The sequence below is a fragment of the Neomonachus schauinslandi genome, chromosome 13, assembly GCF_002201575.2.
Source record: "Neomonachus schauinslandi chromosome 13, ASM220157v2, whole genome shotgun sequence".
NCBI classification, from domain to species: domain Eukaryota; kingdom Metazoa; phylum Chordata; class Mammalia; order Carnivora; family Phocidae; genus Neomonachus; species Neomonachus schauinslandi.
This window is the reverse complement of record NC_058415.1, coordinates 6,840,686-6,859,132: the sequence shown is the minus strand read 5'-3', so window position 1 is coordinate 6,859,132 and position 18,447 is coordinate 6,840,686. Positions and strand designations below refer to the sequence as shown.

Genomic DNA, 18,447 nt, shown 5'->3' with positions numbered 1-18,447 from the left:
GAGAAGCAGGCTTCCTGCCGAGCAGGGAGCCCGATGTGGGGCTCGATCCCAGGACCCTGTGATCATGACCTGAGCCGTAGGCAGACGCTTAACGACTGAGCCACCCAGGCGCCCCTGGTCCATACTATTCTTAAAGTTCCGCCTGGTAGAAAGCTCTCCATGCACATGTTTTTACATCCTCTGCTAAGCTGCAAGTTCCCAGAGATCAGGAGAAATGCCTTCAATGTTAGGGTTTCCATTCCAGGCTAGTGGCCTGGCTATCAATCCTGTTCTCCTCCGAGGCACTCTTCTACCCACAGAGATGCTACACGCCCACCACACACCCAGTTCCAACCCCAGGGATTCTGACTCAGTGGATAGCAGGCGAGTCCTTAGTGGGCCACAGCTGAAAATCACTGGCCGGCTGCATAAAGACACTCAAGAAAGGCTGGCCGCATGAATGCGTAAGCCGTCGCAGAAATTTATTTTAGAAAAAAAAATGAGGCCTTCTTTGATCTCCCTCTTGAGGAAGGGCCCCACCTCCTGCTCTGTCTCTCACCCACTTTTGGACCGTACTCCTGTGAACTGCATCTCACCAGCTGCCTCACATTCAGTGGCACGAGGGTGTGCCAGCCTCCCGGTCTAGTGCGCGAACCTCTGGCAAGCTGGGACGCGTCATGACCCCCATGACATTCCACCTAATAGGTGCTCAAGAGACGCAGCCCCAATTCAGTCCCTCAGAAATGCTCGCTAGGCTGATTATAAGGAGGAGTTTGGGTGATGTATAAAAACAAGGTACGTGGACAAAAGCCACGAGCTATCTCTGCTTCTGGCAGCAGAGAACCATTTTGTACCTGTAAGAGAATGGCTATTTGATCATCACACCCATTTTACAGAGGGGGGGGCTAAGGTCTACAAGGCTGAGTATTTCTGTGAGATCACAGAGTAGTTAGAGACAGATGAGCACTAGAGCCCAAGTCCCCTGACTACCACCAGCTGAAGGTCCTTTCCCGTCTCTGTTTAAAATCTTTACATCCAGAGGATAAGCCAGGAGAAGATGAAGACCAGGTAGAGAGAGGGATGTAAATGTCTTTAACCTCCTGACTCAGAGTGACAGGGCTGATTTTTAAAAATCTATTTCATGTTATTTTCCTCTAAAAAAGTAACTAATCAGGAATTCTCCATTCTTTAATAGATTTTACTAAAATATTTGATTTGGTTTCCTCAAGTCCATGATACAACATTTTAATATAAAGGTATTCTATCATTTCTACAAAACACTAAGAATTCACTGCCACTTTCTTAGTCTTAGTCAAACTTAATATAATTTGTATTAAAACTGCAGGGCTTTCATTGCATTCTGACTTTCATTCTGGGATATTTAGTCCCTTTGTGAGCAATCACGTCACTCTGACATGGGGCTTTCTCTTATTCTCATCACTAACAGTGCAGAGAAGAGCAGACTGGCATATCCTTCATTCAGAACAACTGTCTTAAGGAAGACAAAAACCATATGATCTCACTTATATGTGGAACCTAAGGAAGAACACAAACGAACAAGCTCACAGATACAGAGACCAGACTGGTGGTTCCCGGACTCAGAGGGTGAGGGGAGTCAAAGTGTACAAGCTTCCTATTATAAAAGAAATAACGGGGACATAATGGGCAGCATGGAGACTACGGTTAACACCATAATGCACATTTAAAAGCTGCTGAGAGAATAAATCTTAAGAGTTCTCATCACAAGAAAAAAATTTCTGTAGCTATGCATGGTGACCCGATGTAAACTGGATTTACTGTGATGGTCATTTTGCAATATACACAAATATTGAATCATTATGTTGTATGCCTGAAACTAGTATGTCAACTATCCATTTTTAACAACTGTCTTAAAAATACTATCTTCAGTGCCATTTTCCTGGAGTTAAGGTGACCAAGAAACCAAGAAAACATGTCTAGAAAAAGAGAAAAGACACCTACATGTTAATAATCTTTGGCTTTGGGTGGCAGGACTATGGGTGATTTCTTTTTCACTCCATTTGTTTTTTATGAAAGACAAAATGGATAGATAAATAGCATCTATGCCAAGTGAGCTGACTGTCCCACTTTCAACAAACATTCTGAGATACGCTTTCCACAGGCAAGAGAAAAGGCTCAACTCTTCCTTCCAGGAAGATTTAAAAACGAATAGTGATTTTTCATATCCCCAGCTGAATATCCCTAAGGAAGCAAAGGGATGAAGTGACCAGGATTTCCTCCTGCTAGACCACATCACACTCTTCAAGCAAATAAATGGGGGCTTGCCGCTGACCTTTCATCGCAGAGAAGGGGCTGATCCAGAAGAGGGCTAGGAGATCTGGAATGCTGGGAGGCAGCAAACGAAGCTTCCCCATGGAAATCGGCATCCCCTTGGTTACTGCAAATGGGCGAGGGTTTTCCGAACTTACTAGAATCTAAAGGTGATGATGATTCTTTCCTTAAAACAATCCGTTCATCTGGCTCTTTGATGACCTAAGTGACAATGTGCATTATTCTTTAGTTGTGATTTTGTTTTCGTATGCTGAATTTAGAGCGTAGGGGGTGGGTGGGATGAGGAAGGGGACGAGCTGATAGAAGGCCTGCCCCCCAGGGAAGCTCCCACTTTTGTCCTGCTGAGACAAAATGCTCAGAAGCTCAAGATCAAGCAAAGATAAGCAAAATTCTGCACATTTGGCATATATTAACAAGCCAAAATAAACTCATGCTCTGAGCTTTGATTTGTGAGCATAAGGGATTATCCGGTTTGGCAAAGATATAATTTTTTAAAATAAACTATTTAAATGCCACGGCATAAAAAGCACCATATACCCCATTTCTTTGCCTATATCTATTTTCATGTTGTAACATAGAAGTTTGAGCCTTCACCTTGACAAACCAATCAAACTTCAAGAGCAAGTGGTTTACCACCTCTATGTATTATGGAAGTATTCGTTTAGGAAAAAAAGCAGTAAGAATACCTACTCATAAAGTAGGTGTTGGGGCCATATACATGGGGGATTCATTCTACAGATGGAAAGAGCTTACGTGAGGGGAAACAAACCAACTAATGCAAAGCATTCAGCGGAGCCTGGGCATCTCTCAAACTCTGGTGAACCTACAGCAACTCCATTTCCATAAGCAGCACTTGCTAGAAATATACTTTCCACCACCCGTTGGGGAATGCACAATAACCGGCATTAGAAGCTGAAAATAAATCATTTTACAAATGCTACTTCTACAATTACCTTTACGTTAGCGGCAAGGCTGTCAAGAGAAGAAGCTAGAAGAAAGAGGAAGAGGTGTTTCAGTGACTCATTACTACAAATTACCCCTAAAACCACTGTTACATTTGTTCCACAGAGCACAGAAATATTACGCAGGGATGAATTATTAAAGAACTTAAATGCTCCCTCGTAAGTTACACTGTCAACTCTTACAAGTCCCTTGAGTCACAGCGATCCTATCTAGGAGTGTTTCTGTCCTCTTGAGGCCCAGTGAAGTTACATTATTAATGACAGCACACAGGGACGTGGGAAGGGCAAAGGAGAGTTTAAGGGAAGCCATAAATTCGGTAATCCTCACACAGCCTGGAAAACAAAACTCATACTGGCCCAGGTGCCCAGAGCCTGAAAGAAAACCGCGTGGCTCTCATAGAAACAAAATTCACCCACTCTGCCTCTTCTGCCATTCCCTTTCTATCTGCTTTACATGGATTCCTATTTAGGCAGGAAATCTCGAGCCTACTTGTCCAAGATAGAGACACATGTTAGGTGGAGACCATGAACAGACAAGAGCTGGGGAGAGCATAATGCAGGAAAAGTGCACATCATGATGAGTACCCTAAACAATCATAAGTAAGTAGACCTAAAGCCAGAGAGTGGTAAGAATGATTAGGAAGTGAAGTGATAAACACACACAGGCAAAATCAAGATTAAATTGGGTTTTTCCAAATTCGGAAAAAAAATAATGCTTCTGGAATGAGTTTTCGCAAGGTTATGTGGAGGCCACCGTGCCTGCCCCCTCTATGCTTGGGGCTTAGGCAGTGACAAGGGGCTTTTTGTGGATTGCTGATTCCCCCATGCCACTGGCAGTAAGAAGGAAGATACGGAAAGGGCTTTTTTAAAGCCTGGCAGTCATCGCATCCTCCAGGCATGCACGTGTGTGTGTGTGCGTGTGTGTCTGTGTCTTGTCCCAGAAGCTGTCTTCTTCCCAACGCCCAGCTGAGCAGGGCACTGGCAGTGCTAAGGCCCTCTTCAGCTATAACCACAAACCTGCCCGTTGCCTAGAAACCCCCTCGCCACCGTACGCAGCACTCCCTTTCACAGGGGGCTAGTCCTTGTTCTCTTGCTTCTCAAAGTGCAGTCCATGGACCAGCCACGTCATCACCTGGAAGCTTGTCAGAAAAGAGGGCTACCAGGCCCCACCCCAGCCCTGCTGAATCCGAATCTACAGCCGAACAAGATCCCCAGGTGATTCAAATGCACATTCAAGTTTGAGAAGCACTGTTTTATTCTACCTTAGGCCTGGATGAATGAACGGACAGGTGACCTAAGCAAAGGTCTGGCTTGGAAGCTACGGGGACTCCAGGGATCTGAGAAACCAGAGGTCTGAATGTCTTCTCTAAATGTAGGTATGCCAAAAAATGGGAGTGTGACCAGTGCACACTCTGTAAGCTCTCTGGAGCCTCACTTCTCCACCTGCCCAGATTAAGAAAAGACAAAGAGGCTGAGACCAATGTGATGCATGAGAGTCTCATCGTAACCGAGCCAGCATTAAGCCCGATGTGTCATCCCCGGAAAGGACATTTGCCATTGCTTGATTTCACCGTAATAGGGAAGGCAGTACTTTTATAGGCTACGTGGGTGATTTTTAACCCAAAGGACTTAAATTAAATGTCAGAGGTGATAAAGCACTTTCTGCTTCAAACCTGCACTCTGTCCTTAGCTGGCTACTAACAGTCACCATAACCAAGAGCACTGGTCTGAGTTACCAAAAGAGACCCTGCAGCCCCTTAAAAGTACAAGACTTTAAGCCTAACATAGGGAACCTGTTGTCAGGGATGGTCTAGGTCCAGTTCCACCAGGAGTCAAGAAAACGGGCCAGCATTTTGATCAAGTTCAGGAATGGATGAACTTCACTGCCATGACCTTCAGAGCTGACATGGTGCAGGGGGTTCAATCATAAGGTCAATGCCACCAAGGGATGCATTAACTCAGTGACTCTCAACATATGGTGCACCCAGGGATCTCCCCAGGGTCACCAAGAACTTTCAGGAGATCTGCAAGGTGAAGACTCTTGTAATAACACTAAGACATGAATTCTCTTTTTCTCATTATCTCACAACCATACAATGGAATTTTCCAAAAGCTACATGATGTGTCATGACATCACCACTCAGAATGGCTAACAGAATGTGTGCTTGTGTACTCCTGTATTTTACAAATTTCTCAGCTTCCATTTCTAATATGCTAAATATTAATAGATCTCATCCACATAAACAAAAGTGCTCTGGGGTCCTCAATAATATTTAAGAATGCAAAAGGGTCCTGACGCCTCCACGGTTGGGATTCCCTGCCTTAGCCACACTGAATCTCCCTTCAGGGAGCGTTGGCTCCTCTCCTCCCTGACCCGGAATCTTGTAAAGCAAATGTTACACCTCCTGATCTCCACCAAGCTCCCACTCTTTCCCGTCTAGAGAAACAGCAAGCCTCATCTGTGAGCTCTCAGTGTTCCCTGAGGGCGTTCACACCAGGACAAGCTGCCCCCTGCGTGTCCAGCCCAGCCAGGGCGCACCTGCAGCAGAGCACATGGGTGGTAGCATTACTCAGAGCACACTCCTTCAATGGTTAGGGAAACTGGGCAAGGGACAGCTTCTCATCTGGCTCTGCTCCGGGGGAGCTCCCATCCTGCAAACTCCACAGCTGGACGCTACTTGAGAATTAGGCCTCTGGTTTCCAGAGAAACTCAGGATGCCCCAGAATGAAAGAAGATTTAGAAGGATGCATTCGTTCCCACTGGGGAATGTACGGGGGGTAACGAGAAACTTAAGTACCTCTTCTCCCCGGAAAAGGCAAGTTTGAAAACTTAAGTTTTCTTCTCGACTTCCGGGACTGATACTCTGAAATATTCTCACCAAAAGGCTTTGCACTGTCCACCTGAAAGAAAGGGAAGAAATAAGATTTGAACCCACCATCGCTTGCGTTACCCTCTCCTCATTACCTGTAATGCCTTTTTCCCCCTCAACTGTGGGCCATGCAGGTAAGAAGAGGCTAGGAACAAATTAAATCACAGTCTCCATGCACGTTAAATGTTATCCCAACAAGGGAAGCTGTTTGTCCCTATTTCACTGAGGCTTAAACACGTAGGTATGGGCTAAATGTTAGCATAAAGTCGGACACAAATTATATTCTAACCACAGGTTCAGGGTCGAGCTCAGAAAAGAGCAAGTGAAGTTTATTTCAAAATACTTCAAAACAGGACAGAGGTTTCATGTTCCTAAACAGTGAGCAGTGCCGGCCTAAGTGGGGTCCTCTCTGAAGACAAGTGATTATCACCAGCTGACATTTCACCCATCCACACTCCCTTCCAATCTGAGTGTCTAGAACCTTGAAAAAAAAGAATAGTGGCAACTGCATTATTTTAATGAATGTGACCTTATTTTCCTGAATCGGATAACACGATCTGTAAGCAGGTCCAAACACTTGAAATAGGGACTCCTCCAGAATATTTATGACATAGAGTTGCTGGATTTTTTTTTTAACTTGTTTCTTTTCTTTTCTTTTTTTTTAATTTCAAGAAGGCAAGTGATAATGTTATTCTTCATCCTACTTTCAGAAACATATTGATTAGAATGTCTAGTCTTCACGACATTAGGCCCTCTAAATTTTAATGCTTCTACTTAAAGAAACATCACATACGATCAGGAAATCTGGCTAAATAAAAGAGTTAATATGTATAAAGCATTTAGAGAAGAGCATGGTACATAGTAGAGGTTGTACAAGAATTTGTTAAATAAAATAAATATCAAGCCAGTTTTATTCCCTACAAAGTCTACCAAGATTTTAAGATTATTTAGCCCAAGGGGCCTCGACTACAGTGTACTTCACAAAAATCTATTTCAAATGGAATGAAGCAGACTGTCCAACAAATTCAATTCAACAATATTTTTATAAAGCCATGTTTAAAGACTGGTTGCTAGACTTTTGCCATTTTTACCCAGGTGACCACAAGGAAAACAGCTGTTCTATGGTTTCTAGCCAAGTAACATCTGTTGTACCTACAAACCAGCTCTGCATACCGTCGTCCCAATCAACAGCACCCTCACTTCGGGGCTGACCATGCTTCATATCTTATGTCCAATGCATAAACATCACCACCGGTGACTTTCAGCCAAGTTATCAACTTGGCAAGAATATCCACAGTTAACTACTGGAGTTATAAGAACTCTTAGAGAATAAGTCATTAACCACAACGTGCTATAGGAAATGCTTTTAATGTAATAGTAACCATATACATATTGAGAAACTAATCTGTATATCCAGCATAATTACAACTTTGTGGGGTAAAAAAACTTATGAAATTGTAAAAAGTGAAAGGAAATGCACTAAATGAAATAAAATTTTTTAAATTTTTTTTTTTTAAGATTTTATTTATTTGCGGGAGAGACAGTGAGAGAGAGACAGAGAGCATGAGAGGGAGGAGGGTCAGAGGGAGGCTCATGACCTGAGCCGAAGGCAGTCGCTTAACCAACTGAGCCACCCAGGCGCCCCGAAATAAAATTTTTATTCATATTATGCTGGTAAGCCAATAGGTAATTTTTTTTAATTTTTCTCTATTTTCCATTACTTTCACAGGCAACACAATGTCAGGAGGCTAGTGTGATTACAGTTACCCGCTACTTCCTGGGGGCTAAATCTAAGATAGCTTTAAGGAAGGGCTTTGAGTAGGCACACCATTGCTTCTTCCTGCAGACACATTTGTCCTGACAATGAACAACAACCTCATTTTAAAAACTCAAGCAGTTTTCTTTAAAACGGAGGAAGCTGTCATTTTCTATTGCTACAGAGCACATGCCGGCCTTTGTTATGTGTGTCTTCTACCCGTCAGTTCGCTGATCCTTCTGGATAAAAAAACGGCAGGTTGTCACAATCAGGCATCACACTCTATTAATAATTTGCAAAAATTAAAAATAGGGAGGACTGACATTTACTGAGCAAGTCCTCTGCACGAGACATCTTTGTATGACTTTCCTGACAATGACTCTAGGCAGCGAACTTCATCTAATCATAGTTATTATTCAATTTGAATTCCCTCTTTAGGGGCACCTGGGTGGCTCAGTCGGTTAAGCATTTGCCTTTGGCTCATGATCTCAGGGTCCTGGGATCGAGCCCCGCATCGGGCTCCCTGCTCAGCGGGGAGTCTGCTTCTCCCTCTGCCTCTGCCCCTCCTCCATGCTTGTGCTCTCTCTCTCCCTCTGATAAATAAATAAATAAATAAATAAATAATAAATAAATAAAATCTTTTAAAAAAATGAACAGACGAATGGATAAAGAAGATGTGGTTCATATATACAATGGACTGTTACTCAGCCATCAGAAAGGATGAATACCCACCATCTGCATCAACATGGATGGAACTGGAGGGGATTATGCTAAGTAAAATAAGTCAGGCAGAGAAAGACCATTATCATATGGTTTTACTTATATGCAGAACATAAGGAATAATACAGAGGACCACAGGGGAAGGGAGGGAAAACTGAATGGGAAGAAATCTGAGAGGGAGACAAACCATGAGAGACTCTGGACTCCGGGAAACAAACTGAGGGTTTCAGAGGGGAGGGGTGGTGGGGGGACAGGGTAACTGGGTAACTGGGTGATGGGTATTGAGGAGGGCACGTGTGGTGATGAGCACTGGGTGTTGTTATAAGCGACTAAGGAATCGTTGAACACTACATCCAAAACTAATGACGTACTCTATGTTGGCTAATTGAACATAATACAAAAATATATAAAAAAAGTAATAGATAAAAAAATAAAATGTTTCTAGCTCAAAAAAAAAAATGAATTCCCTCTTTATTTAATATCACCCATTTGTTTTTATGGCCCAACCTTCTTGGATTTTATCCTCATTCGCACCTTCACCCTTCCAGACTCTGAAAAAAAATTTTAGGCTCACGTGTCTAACTACAAATGGAGGTTTGCTTCCCCCGGAGATTCTGATGTTATTTCCAAGGTTCAGCTGAGCTGGCTGGTCGTGAAAGCAGCGCCAGGGGGAAACGGGAGAGGGAGCATGGGACTGCATGCTTTGGGGCAGTCTGTTGAGATTACTCTCCTTTGGCGTCGTCTTCATATTATTTATGGGGCGTTTGGGTCCATCTGTTGCACATAAAGGCCTTCTTGACTTATTATATCTTTCTTCCTGAAACCAAAACAAGAAACACTGTTTTTAAAAATGGGAAATGGAGAAAAAAGAAAAATTCAATCAGAATATAACAGAATATAACTATATTGAACTGAACTTTATTTAACTAAGGAAGAAGACTGAACATCTCAGATTTGCCAAACACGAACTTAAAAAAGGTTATTCTCTCCTTAGTTTTTGTTCAGCTCAGCTTAACATCACTAGTAGTTATAACTCGCTGGCGTAATATATTTCAACCAGAAACAGTGAAAATTATTTGCAGTAGGAGAAAGTTGGAAGGTATCAGACACTCCTCCCTCATCATGATGATTGATGGGGGGGCGAATCTGGCCCACATCCGGGTCCAGCAATTTTTCAAGGAATTTATTATAAGGAAATAATTATGTATGTGTATAGCTACATTCTTTTTCTTTTTAAAAAAAGATTTTATTTTATTTATTTGAGAGAGAGAACACTAGCAGGGGCAGAGGGAGAGGGAGAAGCAGGCTTCCCGCTGAGCAGGGAGCCCGATGCGGGACTGGATCCCAGGACCCTGAGATCATGACCTGAGCCGAAGGCAGATGCTTAACCAACTGAGCCACCCAGGCGCCCCAGCTACAGACATTCTTATAACCATTCAAAAAATGAGAAATCAGCTCTACTGGTGAGTAAGCAGTTCCCACTCCGCTCCAAACCCACCTTGCTCTAATATTCAGCTTTAGGGTACTGGGGCAATCCCTTCTGCTCTTTTCAGGTGTTCAGTAGAGGCTCCACCACTAGGAGGCGCTAGAAGGAGGCTGCAAGCCGGGAGGAGGAAGCCAGGACTCCCACTCCCAGTTCTGCCTTCTATTCCCGCCAGCGTCACCCCAGCAACCAGGCTTCACCTTGAGAGAGGCACACGGTGCCGGTGTATAGTTTTCCCCCCATAACCCCAGACCGAGCCTCACCGTGCCCCCCTCAGACTTCCCAGCACCAGCCAGCCAGAGTACCCCCGCCCCAGAGCTTTGAGTCCTGCCCCACAGGACCCGCCCTCCAAGCTCCAGAGGCACCAGCAGTGAGCACTGTCCCTCACAGAGGTCTGAGTCCCATTCATCAGGGCCCCGCCTCTGAACCCCCAAGGAAGCGCCAAGCAGCCCCTCCCCACAGGTCTGGTCCCACCTGTGTGGGGTCTCTTCCTCAGGCTCCTACGTCCATGATGACCCCACCTCTTCCCCTGGTTCCCCAGCCCTAGGGATGGAAGCTGCTTCCTCTAGTTACTATGTCTGTCACTTCAGTGACCCTTTTACCCTTCAGTCCTTCAACCCCTGTTTGGCCTTTTTTTTTTTTTTAAAGACTTTATTTATTTATTTGAGAGAGAGAGAATGAGAGACAGAGAGCACGAGAGGGAAGAGGGCAGAGGGAGAAGCAGACCCCCTGCCGAGCAGGGAGCCCGATGCGGGACTCGATCCCGGGACTCCAGGATCATGACCCGAGCCGAAGGCAGTCGCTTAACCGACTGAGCCACCCAGGCACCCTGGCCTTTTTTTTTTTTTTTAAACATTTAATTAAATCTTTTTACTAAAAGAACAGGTGTGGTTTGTTTCCCTGACTGGACTCTGACTACTGTCTCAGTGAAGTGCCCAACAACAGGAAAACCACTGACCAAATCATGGTACGTCCATACAACAGCTAGCTATGAAGCCATGAAAAACTGCCTGGCGTAAGAATACTTAAGGATGTGAGAAACGGGGCGCCTGGGTGGCTCAGTCGGTTAAGCATCCGACTCTTGATTTTGGCTCAGGTCATGATTTCAGGGCTGTGAGATGGAGCCCCGCATCAGGCTCCACCCACAGTGTGGAGTGTGCTTGAGATTCTCTCTCTCCATCTCCTACTGACCCTCCCCCTGCTCGTGCTCTCTTTCTCTCTCTAAAATAAATAAATAAATCTTAAAAAAAGATGAGAACCATGTCCATAGCATATTAAATGAAAAGGAAAGATACCAAATTATACGCAGTATTGCATGATCCTAGTCTTTTAAAATTAAAATAATGTGTGTGTGTGTGTGTGTGTACTGAAGAATATACTCAAAAAAATGAGTCATGCCCATCCCTACATAATAAGAATGACAGGCAATTTTATTTTTATTTTGTCCTGTTTGCTTATCTGTATTTTCTAGTTTTCTAAATTAAATACTTTTGTTATAAGAAAAAAAAATGGTAAGAGCTATTACTTTAAAAAGTTAACACTTAATGGAAGACCTATATTAAGAGGCCAAAACAAGATTAAAATGGCGGAGTGGAAGAGAGAGACAGACTGAAAGATCACTGTGCACCCATATCAGACTGGAGAAAATAGTGGGTAAATAGGGAAAAACTAAAAAGCAAACAGTGCAGGGGCGTCTGGGTGGCTCAGTCAGTTAGCAACCAGCTCTTGATTTCAGTTCAGGTTGTGATCTCAGGGTCATGAGATCAAGCCCCATGTCCGGCTGTGTGCTCAGCGTAGAGTCTGCTTGGGATTCTCTCTCCATCTCCCTCTGCCCCTCCTGCTCATGCTCTCTCTCTCTCTCTTTCTAAGATAAATAAATCAATTTTTAAAATGTTTAAAAAAATAAAAAGCAGCCAATGCCTTCCTTAAAATTAATCATTTGCCTTCTATTATGAGTTATGATGCCCAGAGGATTGATGGCTTTGCACAGATTAGTGGCCCTTTGCATTCAGTACGCCTAACCCACAGCCTACACTTCCAAGGATTTTCCAAGACACCAAGCAAGATTTGGGATGACAAGCAAAGTACCTGAAGAAGCTTTACAAATTACATTCATTCATTTTCCATATTGTTCTACAAAGGATTTTAAATCATTAAAAATTATGTACAACAAGATAAAAAGAAAGGCCAAAAGCAATCAGAGTGACGGGGAAATTAGGGCTGAACATGACAGTGAAATGGAGGGGGTGCTCAAGGATGCCCCAAGGCCTAGAGGACCCACAAATACAACTCTCAGCTGCGGCCTCAGCAAAAGAAAGAAGGAACACCGTTACTCAAAAGATCAAGAGTAAAAGTCGTGAAACAATAACAAGAAAGCTAACCAGCCTACTTATGTCAAACTTGTGATTTTAGCTTTTATATCCCCTGTTCCACCAACTATACCATGATGAATACATGTCAAACACACTCACTCTAATGTGATAGGCTGAACAAATAGTCTGAATATAGAAATTCAAACCTAGTGATAAATCTCCAGGTTTCTATTCATCCAGTTGCCATCTAAACTTGGTAACCAAGTTTGCGCTGAAATTCTTTAAATCTGTGGAGAAAATTCATGACAGTCCTATCACTGGCTTCTTGGTTATACTTACAGAAAATCTGTTTCTTTGCAGAAACACTCGTTCTCTGATGGCTGTCCTTGTAGAAAACTCTATTTTGGGAGCAATGCCCTAAAAATAAAACAGCATAAAAGCAGCAAATAAAATTACTAGAAATAGATTCTTAGCCCACCCCATCTAACTTGAAAGCATGTAAGAACCTAATTACTTTTTTGTGCAGTTGGCATAATCCACACATATTACCTAAAATATATACGTAACAAATATATATATGATGGAATACTATTCAGCCTTTAAAAAGAAGGAATTCTGCCTTTTATGACAACATAAAAGAATCTAGAGGACATTATGCTAAGTGAAATAAGCCAGACACAGAGAGACAAATATGGTGTGCCTTACTTATGTGTGGGATCTGAAACAGCCAAACTCATAGAAGCAGAGAGTGCTGTTTGCCAGGGGCTGGAGGATGGGGGAAATGGGGAGATGGTGGTCAAGGGCACAAATTATGCAAGATGACTAAGTTCTAGAGGTCTATCTGATGTATAGCAATGTGACTATAGTTAATAATACTATAGTGTAAATTTGAAATTTTCTATAAGGGTAGATCTTAAGCATCGAAGGAAGGAAAGAAGGAAAGAAGGAAAGAAGGAAAGAAAGAAAGAAAGAAAGAAAGAAAGAAAGAAAGAAAGAAAGAAGGAAGGAAGGAAGGAAGGAAAGAAAGAAAGAAAGAAAGAAAGAAAGAAAAAGAGAAAGAGAGGGAAGGAGGGAGGGAAGGAGGGAAGAGAAAAAAAAGAAAAAGGAAAAGGCTAAACGAGTAATAATAAGTGATGGATAAGTTAATTAGCTTGATTGTGGCAATTCTTTCACATTGTATATCAAAACATCAAGTTGTACACCTTAAATGTATACAATATTTATTTGTTGATTATACATCAGTAAAGCTGAAAAATAAAACATATACACACAGCCTGGGTAGCACACAATTATGTCCCCATTTTTTGTCTGTCTGGTGTCACAAAGCTAGGGATCGGGAGAGCCAGGAGTTAGCTTGTTTCCTGCCTATTTATTCCTTCCTCTGCACGTTCATTCCTGTGCATTCATCTGGTCTGCAAAACAAGTTCTTACAGGCACAGCCTAGATCCTCAGCGCCTTTTTTTTTTTTTTCTTGGCCTCTAGAATGCAGTATGCCCATACACGTGGTAGGCCTGGACTGGGGTGACTCAAGATTTCTGGGCTTGCAAACACATGAGCCCTGTTGCTGCAGAGCCCGATGATGCAGGGGGGCATATGTCAAACAATGTACAAGACATATGGCCAGAGCAGCTTGACCTCCAGTTAGGAGACTGCACACGAAGAGGAGGGCGGGGGAGCTCCAAGGTCCACAGCGCGACCGGTGCAATCACGAGACCTCTTGCGTGGACCAAACCTCGGGTCCCCCGCGGCCCAGCTGTCCGAGCCTGAACAAGTCACCACGTGAGGCACAGACTGGTGCTGCTGTCTCATCGCCTCGCGGGGAGGCCATGTTAAGCCCTGAATGACAGTACGACAAACTGTAACTGTTCACATCGTGTGCTTGACTATATGCCAGATAGCGTGCTAAACACGACACATAGATTTCACCCTCGTGTGATGGGGGAAGTACTATTATCAGTGCACTTTACAGCTGAGGAAACTGAGGTACACAGAGACTAAGTAATTTACCCAAAGTCACAGTCACTGAGTGACCCAAGTGGGACTGAACCCAGACAGTCGGGGCCCACACTTAACCTCTGCACATGTGGCTGCCTGGCCAGCCTTCAAACCCCGCTCCAGTTTGCCTGGGGACGAAGAGGAGGAGGAGGGTGCTCTACCTGCAAGGAATCCACACCCTGTAACACATTCTTGTTCGCCTCCCATAACCTCCACTCCTGACAATGACTTCAGACCATAAGGGGGGATGTACTTCCTTTTTCACAGCAGTACTGATTTTAGTATAATAGATGAGAGCTGAAATTTACAGGCTCTCTCTTGCCCAGTTTCCTTAGCAACAGGAGGAGGGTGATGATGGTTAGGCCAACAAATGGATTTAACGGTACAATTTTTCTAGAATCACAGCACTAAAGGAAAAATGAAATTATTAACTAAAAGTTAATAATTAAGAAATAATAATATTCTTTCTGCTTACTTTACAGAGTCAGTCTTGACCTAACAGGAAAACAAATTACATTAAAAAGAAAATTCTTGGGGGGCGCCTGGGTGGCTCAGTCGTTAAACGTCTGCCTTCGGCTCAGGTCATGATCCCAGGGTCCTGGGATCGAGCCCCGCATCGGGCTCCCTGCTCCGCGGGAAGCCTGCTTCTCCCTCTCCCACGCCCCCTGCTTGTGTTCCCTCTCTCACTGTGTCTCTCTCTCTGTCAAATAAATAAATAAAATCTTAAAAAAAAAAAAAGAAAGAAAGAAAATTCTTGGGGCGCCTGGCTGGCTCAGTCGGTAGAGCATGCGACTCTTGATCTCGGGGTCGTGAGTTCGAGCCCCACGTTTGGCATAAGGTCAGTTTTTAAAAAAAAAAAAAAATTAAAATTAAGCAAAAAGCCCAAACAGAACAAAACAAAACAAAACAAAATTCTTGACCTTGCCAAGAAAAGGAGGGAGAAAAAGCTGTCAAGGTATCAAGTGAAATAAAATGAAATACGGAAATACCAAGAAAAAGTCACATTCTTGTGGAGGAAATAAATCTAATTCTTAATGAATTAATAACTTAAGAGAAAATAATGAAGTGAATGATCTGCCTCACCGGCACCTGTAATCCATGAGAGAGTCAGCCTCTTGCAGTGACCAAGCCCGACAAGAAAGCATGAGAACCCTGCTCCATCACTCACCAGCCCTGTGGCTTTGAGCACATTTCTTAAACTCCCTCTGCCAGCTTCCCCAACCATAAGACAGGAAAAGAATAGCAGCCACCTTGCAGGGTTAAGGAGGATGGAACAAGATAAGTCACGTATCAAACTCAGCATGATACCTGGCATCTAGGGAGAACGCAGCGAATGTCAGCCGTCATTAAAACTGTGGCGACTGGTTTTGTTTTACTTTCTAGAACATTTGAGAGAAATTGAGTTCCGCTTTCTTTTTACAAATGGTTTAAAACATAGTTTTCATAACTTCACTGACACTTTACCTCTAATATGTGAGGATCTTTCCTTGCGGTTTAAAGCCCTTTCTCTGATAACTACCTTCGTTTATGAATAACTATAAACACAACTTCCTATACGTTCTTCTTCCTATTTATGCTCATGAAGTTAAACAGAGACAACATTTGGGAGAAGACAAGAACGTGTGTTTCTCCTCGTCGTGATACCCAGCTGCATACCAGCCCCGTGTTTGCAGATGGCTTTGACTACACAGAAAACTCAGGCAAACCAAAGTTAATATAAAGAGTATCCCCTACTTGATTCTCACCAGTTTTTGTCCTTTTAGCGTCTGAAGAGCAATATACCAATAACTCAAGATAATAAAGGCAAGCCTTCTCACGAGTACCACGGATATAAGTGACAGACAAAGAGTATCTCTGAGGGGAAAAAATGGTGTCAGCGATCTTCACCAAACCGTCAAAGATTATGAAGGGTTTTAAGTTATGCTCATTAGCAATTCTGATGAGGCCAACTTTGGATGCATGTTTGCTGCTTGAAATATTAGAACTAGAAGTTCTGTCATCATAAACATCACAGAAACAAGGGTCCTCATGTTACATATTCTGCACTTACTCTCAACAAAACGGGAAGCGGTAACATTTTACGAAATTATAACAATAACGATTCATGGGGGAGTAAGAGAAAAGGTGATCGCCTATTAAATAGGCTTTTTAAATTCATAAAGCTGTGGGGGCATCTGGGTGGCTCAGTCATTAAGCGTCTGCCTTCGGCTCAGGTCATGATCCCAGGGTCCTGGGATGGAGCCCCGCATCGGGCTCCCTGCTCCATGGGAAGCCTGCTTCTCCCTCTCCCACTCCCCCTGCTTGTGTTCCCTCTCGCGCTGTGTCTCTCTCTGTCAAATAAATAAATAAAATCTTAAAAAAAAAAAATTCATAAAGCTGTGGCCCTTCCAACAGAGACCATCCAAGTAAGGTTGAGAAAATTGTCAGAGCTGCTGTGGGGTTAGAAACCATCACAGATACCAGCAAAATGAATGTCCTGAATTTGGGTTCAGGTAATGCCCGCAAAACAGATTGTTATCTGAATAACTACTGTGTCTTTTAAGATCCTTTAGTAGTATCTCTGTGAACCTCTGTCCCTTTCCTTGCCATTATGTGAAGACTCTTGACATCTGCCTTGGCTGACGAGAGCCATCACGAAAATAACATACCATAGGAAAACCCAAAACCTCGGGGCGCCTGGGTGGCTCAGTCATTAAGCATCTGCCTTCGGCTCAGGTCATGATCCCAGGGTCCTGGGATCAAGCCCCACGTCGGGCTCCCTGCTCCACGGGAAGCCTGCTTCTCCCTCTCCCACTCCCCCTGCTTGTGTTCCCTCTCTCGCTGTGTCTCTCTCTGTCAAATAAATAAATAAAATCTTAAAAAAAAAAAAAAAAGGAAAACCCGAAGGCTCAAAATAAATGAGAGGCGGCATTATTACTCTCACGATTCTATTTGCTTTCATTATTACTACTAAAAAATCGCTTCTCGGCCTTTTGGCTAAGATCAAGTGCATTATTACTACTAAAACAATAGCTACAATTAAATAAACTGGTATTAAATTTTTCCATTAGTCTACATTAAGAGGAGATGGAAAAGCATCCTTGTAAGTATGTGACAGTGTGAATAAGGCAATGATTTGGCCTGATTAGGTTAAGACCCCGCCCCCACCACCACCTCTCAGATCAGCAGTGGGGGGAATCAGTATAATTTGGTTTTTGAATGGGGCATCTAAACAGGGCTGCTACACAGGGGTACTAACCGAGATGAAGTGATCAGCCCAAGAACAAGCCCTGTCAGAAATAAAATGTCCAAGTCCCAAGAATCTCTCCCCACAGAAGTCCAGGCTGGGCACGAACCACTTACTGGAAACCCTGCAATCGTCTTCATGAGCACCTCCCTGCACATCCCAGGGAGCGAAGGTGTCAGCTTGGGTTCAGGGAAAAGAAAATCCCGTGTGTTTTCTTCATAGCAGGCCAACTCCTCCCACACTAGAAAGAAAGGAGAAAAGCCATAAGTAGATTTACATTCTCAAAATGATCTACATTCCTGAGTTTAACAAAATAAAAGCTTAGACAGGTGACAGCCGAGATGGCATTCAGATAAAAGTAGACATTTTGATCAAAGCACCTGTTATTCAAGAGGTGGAGTAGAAGAGATTTCTACTACTTCTTATCGCATGGATCATTTTTAAAAGCCTTCCCAAGTCATAACAGAGAAGAAGAAAACAAACTAAAGGATTGCTCCACAAAACAGAACAAAGAGAAAAATCTCTTTTCATCCCTCTGTCTGTCCATCCATCGATGCATCCACCCATCCTTTCCTTCAACCATGTTTTCTAAGGACACACCTTGGGCCAAGTCCTAGGGATAGAACAGGAACAAGGCAGACAATGCCCCGTCCACACAAAGGTTACAGCACAGACTGGGAGATGGGGGGTCAACATGTCCTCTGATGCAGGGATATCAGCATCCCCATGGCCCACAGAACAGCCAAAGCTGTGGTTCTTAGCAGGACTGGTACCAGCCACAGGGACATTCCCAAAAATTTGGGGGGACATTTCATGGGCAGGAACCAGAGGTGC

The 18,447-nt window shown here is 43.5% G+C and overlaps 1 protein-coding gene across 3 annotated transcripts in view; it reads right to left on the bottom strand.

Annotated features, from left to right (window-relative positions):
- Window positions 1-18,447, bottom strand: part of SPATA6L (spermatogenesis associated 6 like) — a 42,900-nt gene that overhangs the window by 3,022 nt on the left and 21,431 nt on the right. For 2 of the 3 annotated variants that reach the window (XM_044920404.1, XM_044920405.1), the window contains 6 exons: window positions 17,730-17,854; window positions 12,732-12,809; window positions 9,172-9,414; window positions 6,050-6,152; window positions 3,243-3,277; window positions 2,291-2,490 (listed from right to left, as the gene is read on the bottom strand). In XM_044920404.1, the coding sequence (XP_044776339.1) occupies window positions 2,291-2,490; window positions 3,243-3,277; window positions 6,050-6,152; window positions 9,172-9,414; window positions 12,732-12,809; window positions 17,730-17,854 (784 nt within the window). The remainder of the gene's footprint in view (window positions 1-2,290; window positions 2,491-3,242; window positions 3,278-6,049; window positions 6,153-9,171; window positions 9,415-12,731; window positions 12,810-17,729; window positions 17,855-18,447) is intronic. The other variant, XM_021694351.1, reaches the window with a different exon arrangement.